This window comes from Macaca mulatta, chromosome X, assembly GCF_049350105.2.
Source record: "Macaca mulatta isolate MMU2019108-1 chromosome X, T2T-MMU8v2.0, whole genome shotgun sequence".
Lineage (NCBI taxonomy): Eukaryota > Metazoa > Chordata > Mammalia > Primates > Cercopithecidae > Macaca > Macaca mulatta.
Genome location: NC_133426.1, coordinates 11,009,916 through 11,028,552, shown reverse-complemented (window position 1 = coordinate 11,028,552; position 18,637 = coordinate 11,009,916). Strand labels below are relative to the sequence as shown.

At 41.5% G+C, this 18,637-nt stretch overlaps 1 protein-coding gene across 2 annotated transcripts in view; it reads left to right on the top strand.

Moving 5' to 3' along the window:
- The window catches only part of ARHGAP6 (Rho GTPase activating protein 6), a 546,930-nt gene that overhangs the window by 237,032 nt on the left and 291,261 nt on the right, over positions 1–18,637 (top strand). Inside the window, exon 1 of one of the 2 annotated variants that reach the window (XM_015126934.3) lies at positions 12,013–12,260. The exons of the other annotated variant lie outside the window; for it this stretch is intronic. Within the exon in view, the coding sequence (XP_014982420.3) occupies positions 12,213–12,260 (48 nt within the window). The 5' untranslated portion in view covers positions 12,013–12,212. Of the gene's footprint in view, positions 1–12,012; positions 12,261–18,637 lie in introns of those variants that run through there. 2 annotated transcript variants of the gene reach the window in all.

Here is an 18,637-nt window from a genome sequence, read left to right as displayed (position 1 = left end):
ATGAAATTTGTATTTCATATAATTTTCATATCATAAAATGTTATTTTAATTTTTCCAACCATTCAAAAATGTTAAAAAAATTTTACCCACCCTGTGCTAGATCTGAGACAATTATCTCCCCACAAGTTTGTTCTGTTAGAAACTTCTTGGTTGAAAAGCAACATGCTTTCCCTTTAAAGTTTTCATAAATTTGTTAAATGATGATGTTTTCCCCCACTGGTGTTTTCCTACTTTTTTCTAGAATGCTCTGTGCTCTCGTAACACTTTCTAACATCTGTTGTCATCATGCATTTATTAAGCACTCACCATGAACTGAAATGCTGGGGACAGACGTCAGAGGAAAAGAAAATATTAGCAATAGAAAGTGGTACAGAAGCTCCTCTATTTATGGAATTTCAACTCGTGCACTTTCAGAGATACAAACAAAAGCATACCCTGGAGCAAAGCCCTCTGGCTCTTCACCACCAAAATATGCGTCAAGAGGTTCTGGGAGCTTTTAGTTTCTGCCCTTTTTAAAAAGAATTTCTCATTTTTCAGTTTATGGAATATTTGCTGTCTTTCTGCTAGGTGTTGAGGAATTTTGCCAGGAACCCCATCGTATGTGATAACCTCAGAGGACTTGAAAGAAGAAAGTGCTGGTAAGAAGTAGTAGAAGTAAAGGCAAGATAGAAACAGTTTTTTTTTTTTTTTAAATTGAAATAGGTCAGAAAAACTGTTGTAAGCCCTTTGGCAGGAAGAATGATTTTGAGGACAAAGATCCCATCATACAACCTGAGAGAAGCTCTGTACTTGTGTAATAATAGCAAACATTGATACAGAGCTTCTATGTGCCTGGCTGTGTTTTAAGCGATTACACGATCATATGAGTGTCCTTTTTCACTAATTTAATCACCACACAAAAAAGTGTTAATCAGCTAATGAGCTCGAGAAATGACTGATGAAACAGTGAAACTTGAATGTGGCTCTGGAATTAGCATCATAGTCCTATTTGTGTTAATTTAAGAGAAGGAAATAAATCTGGTAAGTGTACCCAGTCATGGATGGTTCCATGGGTTTGCAGCTTTTGGCATCTGCCCAACCTTAAAGTAAGAGGCAGAACAGCAATGCTATTTTGGGGTGATATTACGGATGCTAAAGCTGTTGAGGAATTCCCTGTGTTGCTTGTGGGCAGATTACCCATTTCCGAAGATTTTCAGTGTATGAAATGAAACAGGTCGAATGTAGGCAAAGATGTCAGCCAACGCATTTATCAGTAAGGAGGAGAATGAAAAGATCGACTCATACCTCACCCCGGTTGAAATCTTGAGGTTGCAAGCTTCTACCCTGTTCAAGACCTCTGGACATAGGAACAAAGTCATAAATAGCCTTTAGAGCTTAACATGTATTCAACCAAAAAGCATAGTGGACTCTGTCTGTGCTCTGCCCGGAATATCTCAGATCTTTTACCAGTTCTGTGTGCCTGTCCCATTCACCAGCTTCTGGGTAGTTTTGCTTCTAATGACCAACATCTGTGAACACTCTGTGGGGTTCTGGAGCAGTTGCCCTATATTCACAAAGAGCAGGATGTGCCTGGGAGTTTACATCACCCTGGGGGTGTCCCACAGCCCATGACTGACTGATGTGTGTGAAAATATTGAAGTCCAAATTCTTTGGCGAAGGCGGGACAAAGTTTAGATGTAATTAATACCCCAGACCTTCCCTCAGGACCAGACTGAGACAACTAGGACTTTGCTAGAAATCACACGCTTACTTGGTTTTATTCCCTTCCCTACCCTGTTATGCTCACCCCTTACCCGTTTCTCCTGGGAACAGGTTCTTAATAAATCAATTGCACATCAGTCCTTATCTTAGTATCTGCTTCTGGGGAACTCTACCTAAAGCAAGAAGCACATATATTATTAAGACAGAGAAACATTGCAAGGCTTTACCTTAATTAGCAATGAAATATTGGATGAAATAATGGACTGAATGAATTGATAGAAGCTTTGCACTACTCATGTTGTAGTTAGGGAAACAGGAAAATGATAAAACATTGAAATAATGACTATTACATTTTAGAGTTTGAAGGTCGTATAGTGAGACTGCCCACATAGTGCAGCCTCTCTGGCTGATGGTAATGTAGGTTCAGCTTATATATGGTCAGGGAAGAAGATACTACCACCTCCTGGGACAGTTGCCTTCCTTCCTCCTTCCCTCCCTTTCTTCATTCCTTATTTCCTTCCTTCTACTTTATGGAGATAAAATTCACATGCCATACAATTCATTCATTTAAAGTGAACAATTCCTTGGTCTTTAATATATTCAAAGTTGGGCAACCACTATTAACATCAATTTCAGAACATTTTCATCACCCTGTAAAGAAAAACTGTACCCTTTAGCTATCACCCCCTCAACTCCTCAACCCCCAAGCTCTGCAGTCCTAGGCAATCCCACATCTACTCTGTGGATTTGCTTATTCTTGACATTTTGTATAAATGAAATAATATAATATTTGGTCCTTTGTGACTGGCTTCTTTCAATTAGCTTACAATTTTCGAAGTTCATCCATGTTGTATCAGTATTTCATTCCTTTTAATGGCCAAGTAATCTTTCATTGTATGGATCGATCATATTTTGTTTATTCATTCATCAGTTGGTGGGAATTTGGTTTGTTTCTACCTTTTGGCCGTTATGAATAATTCTACCATGAACATGTGTGTACAAGTTTTTGTGGACCTATGTTTTCATTTCTCTTGGCTATATACTAGAAGTAGAATTGCTAGGTCAGATACAGAAAGTTCTTTCTATATTCAGACAAACTCTGAGTCTCCTTAACTTCCACACTTGGTACTTATCCAGCTTTCTGAAGAAATATGGACAAGATTTTCTTATGCATGACATCCCCTCAAATTATTCATCATCTTTATGTGCTCCTTCAACTTTCAAAGACTGAGTATCTTCTGTTCTTTCAATCATTCCACTGCAAAAATGGGACTTACAGAAATGCAAACTGATAGCTTTGAGGTTGTTACATTATCTGTTATAATGTAAAAAACAGCTTTCTTTTGTTCCAAATCTCAGACTTTCCCATCAACAACAGGGAACAAGTGGCTAAGTTATTTTGCCAAAATAAGAGAAAACAAATTATTTTCTGGGTAAGAAGGCTTTTTGATAGACTCTGCATAGATTTTCCCTTTGGAAATCAAGAGGACTAATGATTTGTGTAGTTTATATATACATTTGTAATTTCTTGACATGTTAATGTGAGAAAAAATTCTGTGCTTCTGAAAAATAAAATTTGATGGAAATCAGTTATCTTAAGAGCTTTAAAAGAAGTCACGTATAGCATTCTTTTTATTCTTAGTCATGAAGACAATGGGGAGAAAACTTGACAAAACCACAGGAAAATGTAGCAAGTTACTTAGCAGGCTCTGGGTTGTGCTGAACTGGGCCAAATGTTATGGTCATTTCTTCTTCTGTAGCTGTGAATGGGTCTGATCCTTGCTTGTTAGTCATATACTTAGGAATATTTTCCACCTTCTTTTAACATTAAATCCAGAGCTCAGGATGGCTTCTGACATTGTCTCATGCTATCAGCATGACGTTGGACAAGTCACCTGGTCTTTCTGAGTTTCAGTTTCTGCATCGTACTATCACTGCATTAGTGGCTTTCAAACTGTGTTGCACGGGATAACAACCAAAGAATCTTACTAAAAATGTCAATGGTGTGGTGCTACAAGGGATTATGCAAGTAGGCTCTAGAGAGGTCCTCACAATCTATTTTTTTTTTTTAATTTCAAGGCTAAATTTTATTATTTAGAATATCTTTTTTAATTATTATACTTTAAGTTCTAGGGTACATGTGCACAACGTGCAGCCTTGTTACATATGTATACTTGTGCCATGTTGGTGTGCTGCACCCATCAACTCATCAGCACCCATCAGCTCGTCATTTACATCAGGTATAACTCCCAATGCCATCCCTCCCCCTACCCCCTCCCCATAATAGGCCCCGGTGTGTGATGTTCCCCTTCCCGAGTCCAAGTGATCTCATTGTTCAGTTCCCACCTATGAGTGAGAACATGCGGTGTTTGGTTTTCTGTTCTTGCAATCATTTGCTAAAAATGATGGTTTCCAGCTGCATCCATGTCCCTACAAAGGACACAAACTCATCCTTTTTTATGGCTGCATAGTATTCCATGGTGTATATGTGCCACATTTTCTTAATCCAGTGTGTCACTGATGGACATTTGGGTTGATTCCAAGTCTTTGCTATTGTGAATAGTGCCGCAATGAACATACGTGTGCATGTGTCTTCATAGCAGCATGATTTATAATCCTTTGGGTATATACCCAGTACCCACCCAAGTGATGCTGATGCCCATTTTCCTGAAGACCATACCTTCAAAAACACTGACTAGCCATTTCCTTCTGGTCCCTCTTCCTCGTGTTCTGTATTCCACCGAAAGGGAGAAGAAATATTATTATCTTTCCAGGTAATATCTTTTCATCTGTGCTGTGTGCAAGGACACAAAGGAAGACAACTAAAGTTGAAATAATGAAAAAAGTCCCAGTCTGATGCTTAGATTATGATTTATTAGAATTATTTTGACTGTAACAATTTTAACCAAAAATAGGGTTTCTTAACCTTGGAACTATTGACATTTGGGAACAGATCATTCTTTGCCTTGTGTGTGGGAGGCTATCCTGTGCATTGTAGGAAGTTGAGCAGCATATCTGGCCTCCACCTACTAGATACCAGTAGCAGCTCCCCCTCCCTCCAAGTTACAGCAACCAGATATGCCTCCAGATATTGTCAAATGTGCCCTAAGGGGCAAATTTGCCCCTGGCTGAGAACCACCTTCATAAGGCATGGTCCCCAAAGAAAAGAATCAAGAAATTAGGCTTGGAGCAGTTTTCTTCGGTTGGTTCTTATTGCACAGCAAGGCAAAGAAGGCCCTGCTAAACTGTTGGTGCTTGACCTTTATGTACCAAGCATTCCTGGGGGATCTGGAACTCCCTGGCTCATCCTCTCTATTTGCTGGATTAATGAGATACAGACAGTTTAAGTGACTTGGCAGGAAAAGGACATTCTGTTTTATTCTCCTCATTTTATTACACTCCTGACAACAAATTCTTAACATTTGCCTTATATGTTCTGCTCCCTATCATTATCACAAGATAGATTAGTAGGTGAGGGGGGTAGGGAAACCAATATATGTGAAATTGCTTTGAAACCTGCAGACACCGGAGTGATGCCAGGTGTCATCATTCATCCTACTCCTGAGCCTCTGAAGCCAGGAGTTTCTTGAGGTTATAAAAGTGGTTTTTTGGGGGGTGACTAGTCAAGTACTCCAAAGAACTCCAGAGTGGTCAGTTTTGATCACACAAATGGCCAATTTTTACCCAGTCTGTTAGCCTTTTAACAGCACACCATGTTGCGTGGAGACCCACTTGTGTATGAGTCTTCAACGATGGGTGGAGACCCAGGGCTCAGTTCTACTCTTCTGCTCTGGAGAACTTTCTCTTTGTTTTCTTGGGTGGTGCAAGACCTACTTCACTGAAAGAAAATGTGTTGTTAGTGTGAGAGGCACTGCTAAGTGGAAATTATTGAAGGATGAATTCCTTATGTCTGTGAAAGGTTTCTCCACCTTGGCACTCTAGACATTTGGGACCAGAACATTCTTTGTTGTGAAGGCTGTCCTGTGCAGCGCAGGATGTTTAGCAGCATCTCTGGTCTCCACCCACTGGATGCAAGTGACACCCTTCCCCTGCAGTTGTGGCAGCCAAAGATAGCTTCAGATATTGCCAAGTTTCTTCTCAGTGGCAAAATTTCCCCTGTTGAGAATCACTGGCCTAGGAGGTGTGGATGTGACACCAGCAATCTAATGAATGGGTCTGACTTGTCAAAAAGAATCTCTACCTTGAAACATACTGGAATGGCCTGCAAAGAGATTGGGGTCAACTACCATTTACATCGCAACTCCACCATTTATTAGATGTGCAAAACAAGTTAATTACCCTCATAAATAAAATTAAGATAATCATACTTTCCTTCCGGGTTGTTTTGCGGATCCAGATGTTTGCAAAGCATCTAGTTGAGCCTGTGACGTAGGTGCTTAATGAATAGTGGAATTGTTACCATTTCAAACAACAATTCTAGCACCTGCAGTGTTGGCGTTGTCATGGGAATTCTGCAGGGTTTAGACAACTGAAACACTGTGCAACTGTGCAGAAGAAAGGAGATTATGATCAGAGGAATGAAGGCAATAGACTAACATTTGATTATGGATATAAATGAAAAATCATTTCTTAATTCCCAGACGGTTATTTGGGAAGTCATAGCTGGAGAAATTGCGGCCTCTCCTTTTTGCCTAATGACCCTTTAATTGAACATATAAGAAATGTCTCTTTTTAGGTACTTTTTAAGGATACCCTCTCTGGTTGTGTGGCATAGAGTAGAAATTCTTCAGTGAAAATATCAAAATGGCAAAAACAAGATAAGCCAATAATACCAAATAGAACCTACTGTAATGGTCATTCTTTTTTCCTCACCCTTCCTTGCTTGTTTTCTTTCCCTGAATTTTCAGATTATCATATTCTTGACTCCAGTTGATGCATGTATTTATGATATTCTTCGTACTAGGATTTGAAGCCAAAGACAATGGTACTATGCTGTGCCAGGATGTTCTCCTCTCTCTTCTCCATCTCTCCTATGTGACCACAGCTCCAGGCACCATTTTTGGAAACACCAGGAATTCTTCCTTCACTGCTCTTCAGCCCAGCTGTCTTCAGGCTGGGGGTTGTCTCCCTAAACTTACCTGGAAAAAAGAATGAGGACCTTCATTCTTCCTTATAATTTCTTCTATCTCTACATCCCTGGAAGGGTTAACAGGGTGGGAAGAAATTATGGCTGTAGAGCAAAATGATAATTCCTGAAATGGCATATATGTTTACAGTTGTCAGGCTGAGATTTTACCCCCAGTTTGCTGAAATTCTGCCTAATGAGATATCCTCCCTCAAAAGCACATTCGGTGTATTCATTGCTCCTGTCTGTGAGTATGGGTGAAGTCAGCCTTGTCATTGCCAATGCCAGGGCCCTAGCAGGGCTGGTAGGTTCTTCACTTACAGGAGACACATGATTTCAGATGAGGAGGGCCTTAAGCTGCTACTCCAACTCTCCTTTCTGATCCTGGACTTTGATTTCCTTAATTTCATCTCTGTAGCTCTATGAAAAAACTTTAAAAAGAGACAACTCTAAACTGTGTTCAGTCTTCATATAAACTGTGTTCAGTCTGTTTATACAATAGTGTAAATAAAGATTCTAATTAATACAGTTTGGAAAACTGTTAGGCATTGTCTAGTAAAGTTGAAGATATGCATGCCTATGACCCAGCAGTTATATTCCTGGGTTTGTACCCTATAAAAATGCATGCACATATGCACAAGGAGATATGTATAATGATGTTTAAGCAGTGTGGTTTTCAGTAGTCCAAGATTGAAAGGCACATAAATGTCCATCAACAGTTACAAAGATAAATAGTAATAAACACATATAATGAGTACTAGACAGCAATGGGAATGAACAAACAACAGCTACATACAGCAACATGAATGAGCCTTAGAAACAGAATGTTGAGCAAAAGAAGTCAGCTACAATAAAAGCATACTTACGAATCTGTTTATATAAAGTTAGGAAACAGGCAACACTGAGCTCTAATATTTATGGATGCCTGACTTCCTAAAAAGCAGTGGATTTCAACCAGGAGTGATTATGCCTTTCCCCACTCCCTGGGGGACATCTGCAATGTCTAGAGTCATCTTTGGTTACCACAATTGGTGTAGGGGGAATAATACTGGCATATAGTGGGTAGAGGCTGGGGGTGATGCGAAACATTCTGCAATGTCAGGCTCTACCACAAAGAATGATTGGTTCCCAAATGTCAAGAGTGTTGGAGTTGAGAAACCCTGCTGGAGAAAGGAAGTGAAGAAGTGAAGTCATGACAGTGTCTACCACTGGGATGGGGGAGGGAAGTACAGCCAAGGGACATGGGGGTCTAGGGTACTAGCAATATTCTAATTTTTGACCTCAGTGAAGGTTAGACAGGTGAATGTTTTGTAACAATTCATTAAGCTGCACATTATATGCTATGATTTTTCCATTTCAAAATGTTAAAAATACTCTAGGGCTCTAGAGGCTAGATTAGCAGGGCAATAGGATGGCATAGTGTGGGCACTGGGTTTGGGGGAGGGGTTACCCATCTAAGAGGATCTCATAGCAACTCTGTTAATAATGGTGGGGCTGGGCCTCCAAGAAGGGCCTGTCCTGCCATCTGAAGTGATTTTTAATACTCAGATGGGCCCTCAGCTCTTCCTACACTATGAAGTTGAATTTGCTTTCACAGATTTGGGTAAAGTTTTTCTGAAAAAAGTAATCCCCTTGCATTGGCATTAACTGTGGAAAATTTTAACTCAGCCTATAGGCAGGCAGAATAAATGCAAACAAGGATTTTAATTTAAATGCTCTGGCAGAAAGGGCAGCATTCAGTTCTGGAAATGCTGTAACGTTTAGGGACAGGAAGACGTGGAAATTCCACAGTTAGCAGGGCACATTTTCTCTTAAAGGTGCTAGTAGAGTAACTCATACAGATTATTTTTAAGTCCTTTCTGGGGTGAATTATAAATATCTGATAAATTTATTTTTTTAAAAAAGAAAAAAAAACTAAACAAAGAATAACATTAGCCTAGCAGGCTCTTAACCAACAAATTGGGTGAACTTTAGCCTCCTCTGAAGTGAGGTTTTATGTGCTTCTTGCTCCTTTTTCTCTCTCTCCATTACCCCCAAAGGATCAAACATGCATTCTGAAACCACATGCCATGTCAATATACAGTTTAGTTGACTTAGAACAATACCTGTGCATAGTATACACTTAGAAATATTTATAAAGTGTGGAATGATAGACAATGGACACTCAGAAGGACAGTGGGGGTGGATGATGGTAAATTACTTAATGGGCAAAATGTACATTCTTCTGGTGATGGATACCCTAAAAGCTCTGACTTCATTACTACACAATCTATCCATGTAATGAAATTATACTGCTACCCCATACATTTATACAAATAAAAATGTTAAATGTAAAATATTATTTGTTGAATCATGACCAAGTGAACAAATAACATGGGAAGGATACTTGGAAGTACAGGTATGCAAATAAGAAATTTTGATTAGAGTAGTGTTTTAAATATACCCTGAAATATATTTAAATGAAATAATAATGTGTGAAATTCAAATTGTTTAAGATTGAACAGACTTCTTAGAGTTCTGCATGATCTTCTACATCCCTTCTGGAGCTTTGAGCCTTAAACAATTGGACTAAGAATTGAAGGAGGTGGATGATTCATTCCAAGGTGATTTAAGAGTCTTGCAGCATGAACTGATCATTTCTTTAAGTGCTTTGCCCAATCTCACAAAACTCTTCAAACACAGAGAAAAAACAACCCTATTGCACTTGAACATTTTACTCCAACTTAGCTATGACACTTTAGCAATAAATAATGCTAGAAGGCAGAAGTCATTCCTAAAATGTAAGTACACAGTGTGGGGATGATGGAGTATTTTTGGCTTACAAGAATGTCATTTAGTGACTTACTACATTTTTCAAAGAAAGAATATAAACCAAATCTAGGATGACCCAGTTTTAAGAGGTGACTTACTCAGGGGTAATGATCAAAAGGCTATGGTTAAGGTTTTAAAGACCCAGGGATTCACCTTGTGTTGTTTAAATAGATTAATAATTAAATAGTGTTTGTAGGGAAAGGGATTTTTAGCTTCAGGGGCTTAAAGGCAAGTGTGACAGAAGAAAAAGTTCTAAGGCTGGAGTGTTCATCTTTCTGAATAGACCACAGTGAAGTGAAAGTCCCTAAACTGGGGCTTGTCTAGGCCACTGAATTACATCTGTATACACATGCCCCCATCAGGCTGCCCTGGCTGCAGTTCTCTGAAAGATGCCAGATGGTGAAGCTCAAGCTGGTTCTCTGTCTTATTCTAAGGGTCTTTGATGACTTTCCTCTAAAGGTTGCTTTTAGCAGCAGAACAGAGTGAAAGTAGAGGGAACTTCAGTGTGTCATTTTTCCAGCTCTGCCTGGACATGTCGCAGAGCAGGGAAGGCCTCCAAGATGAATGGGCATGCTCATTTCTCTCACAAAGCAGAAGAAAGGAGACTTGGGTAGGTCAGACCGCGGGAGAACGAGAGACTTGGGCAAATAGTGCGGGAGAACGAGAGACTTGGGCAAATAGTTCAATTGACTTTCTCATAAGACAGGCAACACTGGAAGTTCCTGGGTTTGGCAAGGGATTGATTTTAAATTTATTTTTATTTTTTATGTTTGCAGTATAAAATACACATAGTGAAGGGTGTAAATTATACTAGTCTGAACTGTACTGCTCAGTGAAAGTTTACATATGGGTATACTCCAGTAGCTGCCATACAGATCAAGATATAGATCATTTCCAGCACCCTAGAAGGTTCCCTTGTACCACCTTCCTAGTCAATACCACCTTCCCCCTTTGGTAACCACTATTATGACACCTATCACCATGGATTCCATTTGCCTATTGTACTTAAACATTTGAATTTCAGTTGCAGAATAAATAAGTGAAATCTTACAGTATGTACACTTGTGTCTGGTTTCTTTTTCCCAACATAATGTTTGTGAGATTAATTCATTTGTTCTGTGCATCAGTAGCATTTTCCTTTTTATTGCTGAGTAGTATTCCATCATGTGCACAGACTATAGTTGGTTTGTCATGCACCAGTTGGTGTACATTTGGATCGCTTTTATTTGGGGCAATTATGCCTCAAGACAGTATGAACATTCTTGTATATGATGAGATTATTGTACTTTATATATCTAGGGGTGGAATTTGCTGGATCAGAGGATAGGCCTATGATTGAGTTTAGCAGATATAACCATACAGTTTTCCAAGTGGATAAACCATCATGGGACTATCTAATGGTAGATTCCTCAGGTCACTTGCACCTCTGGCTTCACATTCCCACTGCTAATTACAATTATGCTGCGAATTGTTTTAAAATGTTACATGGTTCATTCAACTAAATTGTAAGGGCTGAAATTCAGGGGCCACATCCAACTTTCCTCCCTCCTCCTCTTACACAGAGCAAGTGGAGAGTCATTCAGCTGGTTCAGTACAGTGGGACCCTGACAAATTGGCACAAGCTACCCCCAAACACATCTCCCACTTCGTAGCCACCCCTCTGGGGCTTGCATTGATTGATTTCATGAATCTGGAGTCTCTACTCTGGCCCCAGGCCTGGCTTTTGTCTGGGTTCAACTTGTGGGAGGCTGGACGTAAATTACAGAATGACAAGGCTGTGGAGGGAACTCTGTGATCTTCTCCAAGGTGTTTTAAAAGTACAGGTTTCCATGAGGCAATTTCAGAGCAGAGACCAGTTTTAAGGGTTATTATGAACCTACAGTATGTGTCCTGCAAGCCCCTCCTGGAACTCGGTTAGCCCTAGGTGACCAGCATCCCTCACAGCCTTGTCCCCTCAGCAGTTCCCCTGGGTAGCATGACTTGGTTCCTGTCAGTCCTGCCCTCTCCAAGGGTCCCCGCATTTGAGACTGTAACAGAAGAAGGCTTTCTAGAAAGGGAAACTCTGCCCTCCCAGGAGAAGGCTCTGAATCTCCTTCCACTGTCAGGCCCACACCTCCTTCAAAGTTAAAGTCTCTCTTTCTTGGAAACCCAAGTTCTCCCTCTCACTGGCATTGAAAGGTTTGGCAGTCCCCGCCTCAGCAGCCGGGGTCCCACGGGTCCGGGGAGGGTAGGGTAGCAGGAGGCAGGCGTGCCGGCCGGCCTGACACCTGTCGTGGGCGCGTTCGGCCTCCGCAACCCCCCAACAGCTGTCAGCGGTGGCTGCCGCAGGGACCAGCCAGGAGCGGAAGGAATTAAACGCCCGCCCATCGCATCAGACTCGGCCGCTCCCTCCTCCTCCTCCTCTTCCCCCTCCCACTTTGCGCCGCCTTCTCCAGGTCCCCACCGGCTCTGCGGCGGGACGCTGTGTCAGGGGCGCTTTGCATAGCACTCGGCACGCACGGAGCAGGGCTCTCGCCCCGGGGCTGCCCCGGGATGGCAGTGAAGTACGGGGAACTCAGAGAGACACCGTGACCCCAGGCTGAGCCCAAGGCGTGCCACTCCTCCCGGAGGCAACATGGGGCACCCGGTGTACCGCGGCGAGAAGCCCCAGCTGCACTACGCGGTGAGTGTCCTGACGCATGCAGAAGACACAGGGGGCGCCACTGGGCCGCCCCAGGTGGGGACTGCGAGGGGCGATGGTAGTCGGGGCTCCCCGCAGGTCCACGCAGGTCCACAGCTGAGGGGGTGGCGGGTGGTCGGGTACGTCACCCCGAAGTGCCACCTGCTCACTCAGTGGCGCTTCCTGAAATCTTTTAGAAGGTACGGGGAGCCCCAACCCTGGATTCAGTGTTTCTTTGCCCCAACGCTGTGGTCACTGCATCCGGGACCGGGGCTGGACTCTGCCACCGCCCCGCTGACAAAGGCTGACAAATGGGGTTCCTGGGGTTAGGCCTAGGTCGCTCATTCAGCCTTCAGTCAGATATGTTGAAAGGACGAGAATAAGACTGGACAGGAGGCAGGGCTGCTTCATGATCTCAGTGTGTGGCGAGTGGACTTGCAAAAGAAATGCTGCCGGGAGCATTGGGGTGCAGCCGTTTCACTCCTTGGAAAGGGAGTGCATTTCCCTCTTATTTTGTGACGGGACAGAATGTTGCACATTATCATTAATGTTGCACGCTAATACAAGAAAATACCAGGGGCTGTTCTGTCATACCTTCTCCCTCCCTTATGGTGTCTTCTGTTCTCCCTGTTGATACAAAGATTTACTGGGGACCTACTGTGTGCCAGGGACTGCGCTAGGTGCTGCAGGTACTGCAGGAAATACAACAGAGAGAAAACTCATGGGATTTGCCTTCTTTGAAGGAGTCAAGATTTCAAGGTTAACGACCGACAAATCCAGATACTAGATTGAGTATATTTTTGAGAGAGAGAAAAGAAAGGAAAGAAGGCAAAAAGGAAAGTTGTTTCCGAGGAATGACTACTACTTCTAAAAATTTGAAATGCCCCCTCCAGGAAGGGGGCAGAGAGAAGGTTTACCTTACTCCAGTCTTCAGACATTGATTTTCCACTTGTGAGATGTGTCGTTTTGAGATGAGACACTGCAGTTGTTCTGTCATCTGCTAATTTACTGAGTTTTCCTTGAATTGATTTGCACTGTTGAGACTGGACGTTCTGACTGCCAACTTTAAAAATTGGAGAGAAGCAGGCAGAAAGTTGACAAGAATCATTAATATTTATAATAAGGCAAAGACAGTTAACTGTCTGGAATTTGTGTCTTCCAAAATCCAATCCCCAACATAAAAAAAAAAAGAAAATGTGTGTTTTTTTTTTTTTTTTTTTTTTGAAAAAAGGAGTCAAGGTGGACAGGGGTGGTGGACTTGGGCATCCTGGAGCTGCTCCAGTTGGTTCCTGGTGTCACCTGGGGGCTCCTGGATTAATTGCAGGGTCATTGGGCAAATTGCATACCTCGTACACTTCACTTTCCTCCACTGGAAAAATGAAGGCCTGAATTAGGAAATTGTTAAGATACCTTCCCAGGCAAACGTTCCAGGAACCTGTGATAGCTCTTTCTTTGGTTTTTCTATAGTTACTTGCCTTGAAACACCAAATGAGATACTTGTAAGTTACTAATGCTCGTTCTTATGTCTTGGAGACACTAGTGGCTCAGTGGTGATTTGCCTTTTAAAGTGGTTTAAAGGATAACCACTTTTCAACAGAGGTTGCTTTGCACTGAAAGAGGTAGAGTCTGTGCTCATTGTGCCCATTCAACATCTCCACCCCACTACCTTTTCCAGATTTTGAACTGTGTGTTGGTACCCTTTGATTCATGATCTGAGGTCTTTTCCATTTACAAGAGTAGGGGTGGGGGAGGAAAGGTGAGAATGGGCTCCTTAAATTTAAAACAATCTATTCATTCAATGAATGGTTATTGCCTCAATTATGTAAATGTATTACAAAAATATTTTAAAATTATGATTTTAATTCAGCTGTCTCATTTTTCTAAAATCATAAACTGAAGAGTCACGCCGATGCTAATGTCCCCTTTGGGGCTCTGAAGACTGCTGATGAATTAGCCCTTTATTCCAGTGCAGATTATCATGTATGTATATTCTGATTTAAGACTATAAAAAGGAAGATTCCAGAGGGAATTTATTGGGATTCCAGGTTGGAATAAGTCACCCGGGCTCTCTGAAGTTTCCTATGCATACTTTAGGATGATAAAGCAGCAGCTCTGAATCAGTCACATGTCCAGAGAATGTTCTTTATTAAGTGTGACCCATTGTTTTTCATATTAGTATAACCCTTGGTGGTATAATATCTATTCTAACGCTGCACTTTTGTTTACTTCCCTCATTTGGGTTTTGATAATTCCAGAGCTTGTTTTGCCTTTTAGCACAAATATTCCACTTACTTTGCTCAACATGGTTTTGTCCCACTGTGCATTTTCCTGTGATCTTGGGTTTTTTGGGGTCTGTCTTCCTTGACATGAATGACCCTCCATGTGTCCCTAATACCTCCTGCCTCCTCTGAAATATAATTCAGGGATAAGTATCTAATGGTCCCTTCAGTGCTTTTTAATTTGTCCAAGGTGAGACTGCATATAAGAGGTCAGTGGCTCACATTTGATTCATTCAATAAACATTTGTTGAATGCCTATCGTATTCCAGGTATTTGGTCAATTTTCCAAAGAGACAATTAGATAGTGAAAATGTTAGGAGTTGCTACGGATATCTCACTCATCTTTTTAAATGGTCATAATGGTCACAGAAAGCAAAATGCAATTAACTAGACAAGAACATCCTCCATTTATATAATCAGACATTTTCAAAGTATAGTACAGCTGTCTTCTTGCTTTATCATCACACACAGAAAAAATGTGTGTTAGCAGCTAATGTTGTCCTCAAAAAATTTCCTCCCACAGTTTTCCCACATTCAGGTTATGGTGACTCCGTCCTTCCAGCTGGGTGTTGTCCTTGATGCCTTTTGGTGACTGAATCAGATTTACATTTTCAGAAGCCTGCCATGATCCCAGCATGGAGTCAGGATGAGGAGGAGCTAGAGTGCATCCTGGTATTCGGGCCTGGGAGAGATTCGAGAAGATGACTGATGCTAGGGTGGCAGTTGGGCAGGAGGTTGAGAGCAGTTGGTGTATTGGAGAGATGCTTAGAACATAGAACCCATCAGACTTAGTTTGGATGGGATAAAGAAGTGATAGAGTATGAAGGATGAGGATGACATGAATGAATCAATGACTTTCTGGCAGCACTTCTAGAGAAGCTCTAGAAGTTTATATAATAATCAAATAATCATAATAATATTTCCCTCGTTATTGTCTTATACAGATTGCAAAATATCTGAACACAGTCTAGGTCAATTTCAGTCTCGAATCCAATTGCTGCCTTATGCAGGTTTTCTATTTCCTGATTGAAGAAATCTAAGCTCAGAGCAGTAGAATTCAAGGCAGCACATGTGTCGCTGCTGACAGAACTGAAAGCTTTAACCAGGTGCCCTGATCCTGTAGTGCTTTTCTGAGTCATTTAGACAATCAGGATAGTCAAACCTAATCATCCCTCTGCAATCCACTTTGCCACAGTAATAAACCAACAACCAAATGTTGGACCTTCAGTGACTTCATGTGACTATCTATATTGTCAAATTGCCATGGCCAAATAGCTCTTTAATTTGACTAGTGTAGACAAAAACTAAAAATTTAAGTATCCATTAAGTTCAATGCCATATCTTTATGTCTTTCTGAAAGACATTAAAAAAAATCTGGATTAAAACCTTGGCCTGGTGACTTACTGGGGACCTTAGAAGGCTCAAGCTTTTCTCTCCTGGTGCCCCAACCTGTCTTAACCCTCAAGTGGGGCAGAGAGAAGCAAATCAATGTCCATTATACAGTCACCATCAGGAATCCCTGGACTGACATCATTCACTTCTCTCTCACTGGCAGGTTGAAAACTTGCTGGGAGTAGTACTATGTGTGTCTTATCCCTGCTGTCACCTGGGCACCTAGCAGAGTGCTGAAAGCACAGTAGGTGCTCAGTAGATATGTGTTGAATGACTTCATGAATCTAGTAGTTGAGAGCTAGTTTTTGAGGTCCTAAGCTGCTCATTCTCCTCCCTTGTACTGGTCTAGTCTGAGCTCCTCTGCTGCTGATGTCACTTCCTGTTTGGTGCGGGTCACCACACCATCTGTGCTTTTGACCGCAGCCTTGTAATCAGATGCTGACTGTGCCCTTGCTCCAGTTAACCCCTTCCTAAGGAACTCACCAGAAGTGCCAAGCTGCTTACCCTGACAGATAACCTGTTTTCACATAGAATGGTTAAGGTCTTATTATGAAAGTTTCCAAGTTTGTTTTCTGTGAACATTCAATTTTCAAAGACTTTGAAGTCATTAAGTTTGCTTAATAATCGAGTGGTATTGAATACTCTAGTAATTCTGAAGATGCCCAGAACTGGGCGCCGTTGCAGGCCTGTGCTGATATGAATCAGTTATCATCCATCAGTGCAAACAGTGTAGACATCTTAGGAAACTCAGCAGAACTTATACTGACCTGTGGCATGGCCCAGAACTTACTTTTATAAAACCATTTTTATATCACTCTGCTTGTCATTTGTCTCCTCATAAAAGCAAAATTTTTTCAACTTACAAATAAGTGAGAGATTATTTAATCCTCTGAATTAACACCTCTACTAATCGTAGATACCTTTTCTACTCCCACCCCCAACCCAGCATGCTTACTTTTCTACTGCATGCAGACATTTTCCTGGATGAGGCCTCTTTGGTGTAGAAGCCCCATCATCTTAGGAAGCTACATCTCCCCTCCTTCAAACCACTCATGAAGTACCACTACTAATTGATAAAGAATCATATTCCTGTTGGATGTTACACAGCAGACATATCTGCCAATCATTTGAAAACAATTACCACTCTTTGCCTGGTCCTTTCTGGTGATGAACTTTTATTATTTACTCTTCCTGTTCCCACACTGTGATAACCCTGGACCACACACACTTGACTCTCAACTTGGTTGTGAAGTTATTGTCCAGTCATACAAAGTCTTCACTGGGTTCTTGATTCCTCACTTCCCTGTCACCTGTTTCATTCTCAGACTTTCCCATCTCAGTGAATGGTTGGCTATCCCTATGGCCAGTGCAATCTTTTTAAAAGTAGTGAAATAGTGACATTTCAGTGCTTAAGCTCTTTGGTTGGTTTCTATTCCATTTAGAATAACAGCTTCATCCATGACCTTGACCTTCCAAGTGCTCCTTACATGATCTTCCCTGCCTCATACCACACCCCACTCCACAAGCTTATCATTGCCTGGCTACATCTGTGCCCTTTCTGTTCCTCAGATGTGACCAATTCTTTTCTGCCCCAAGCCTTTGTACTTGCTGTCCCTTCTGCCTGGAATGTCCTCTGTGTGGTAGACTATTTTTTACATCCTTCAAATTGCAGGAAAATGTCACCTTTCCTGACTGCTTTCTCTGAAGTGTTTTCTGAGCCCACTCAGTTACCCTGGATCACACTAGCCACCTCCCTCATTGTTCACATCACCACTTGGTATTATGTTATATATTCATTGTTTGTCTGTCTCCTCTGACTAGTGTGTAAGTTTATTCAGGGCAAAGACCCAATGATCCTTTCCCACTGTCTTTCCACTGCCTAGAGCAGGTCCTGGCACAGGGTAGGCACACAATAAATATTTATGAGAACATGAATCTGGCTGTCTGTGTATTTTTCCGTAGGTTACGCTAGGAGTTTCCAAACTTAACCCTTTATTAGTTGATGTCTGAGGTCTGAGGGAGAGACAAGACTAAAAATTAGCTTTAGGGTTTCACTGAATTCTTACTAAATGAGAATCTCTAAGGACCAGACTTGGAATCAATCCTTTGAAAAAGCTTTGGGGGTGGTTCCAATATCAGGTGTGTTTGGCAAACACTGATTAATTTACACGGTGAACCACTTACTACTCAAGTAGTCAAGCAGCCCCTATAAAATGTAGGATCAGCAGCAAAGTAGATTCAGAAAGTGCAATACAATACTTTACCTCAGCTGACTCTGAGATAATCTAGTACAAGTTTTCAGAGAGGTCCTTTGTTTTACCACCTAGTGTTCATTTCAGCCAAACTCTCTAATGATACAAAAGGTATAGAAATACTTCCTCTATGTAATGTCGTCTGGCAATATGTCCCTCAGTATCCATATTCTAGGTAAAATCGACCAGTGGTTCTGAACCAGAGGGACCTTGGGCAATGTCTGGAGGCATTTTTGGTTATCATAACTGGCAGGGATTGCCACTGGCATATATTAAGTAGAGACCCGACATGTTCCTGAACATCCTACAAAGCACAATACAACCCAACAAGGAGTTGTCCAGCCTCAAATGTCAATAGTGCTGAGATAGAGAAACCCTGACTTAATTGCATCTCAGTAGACACCAAAATCTTAAATGTTTTTGAGAACAATTTTGTATGGCACTTTCTAAAATACAT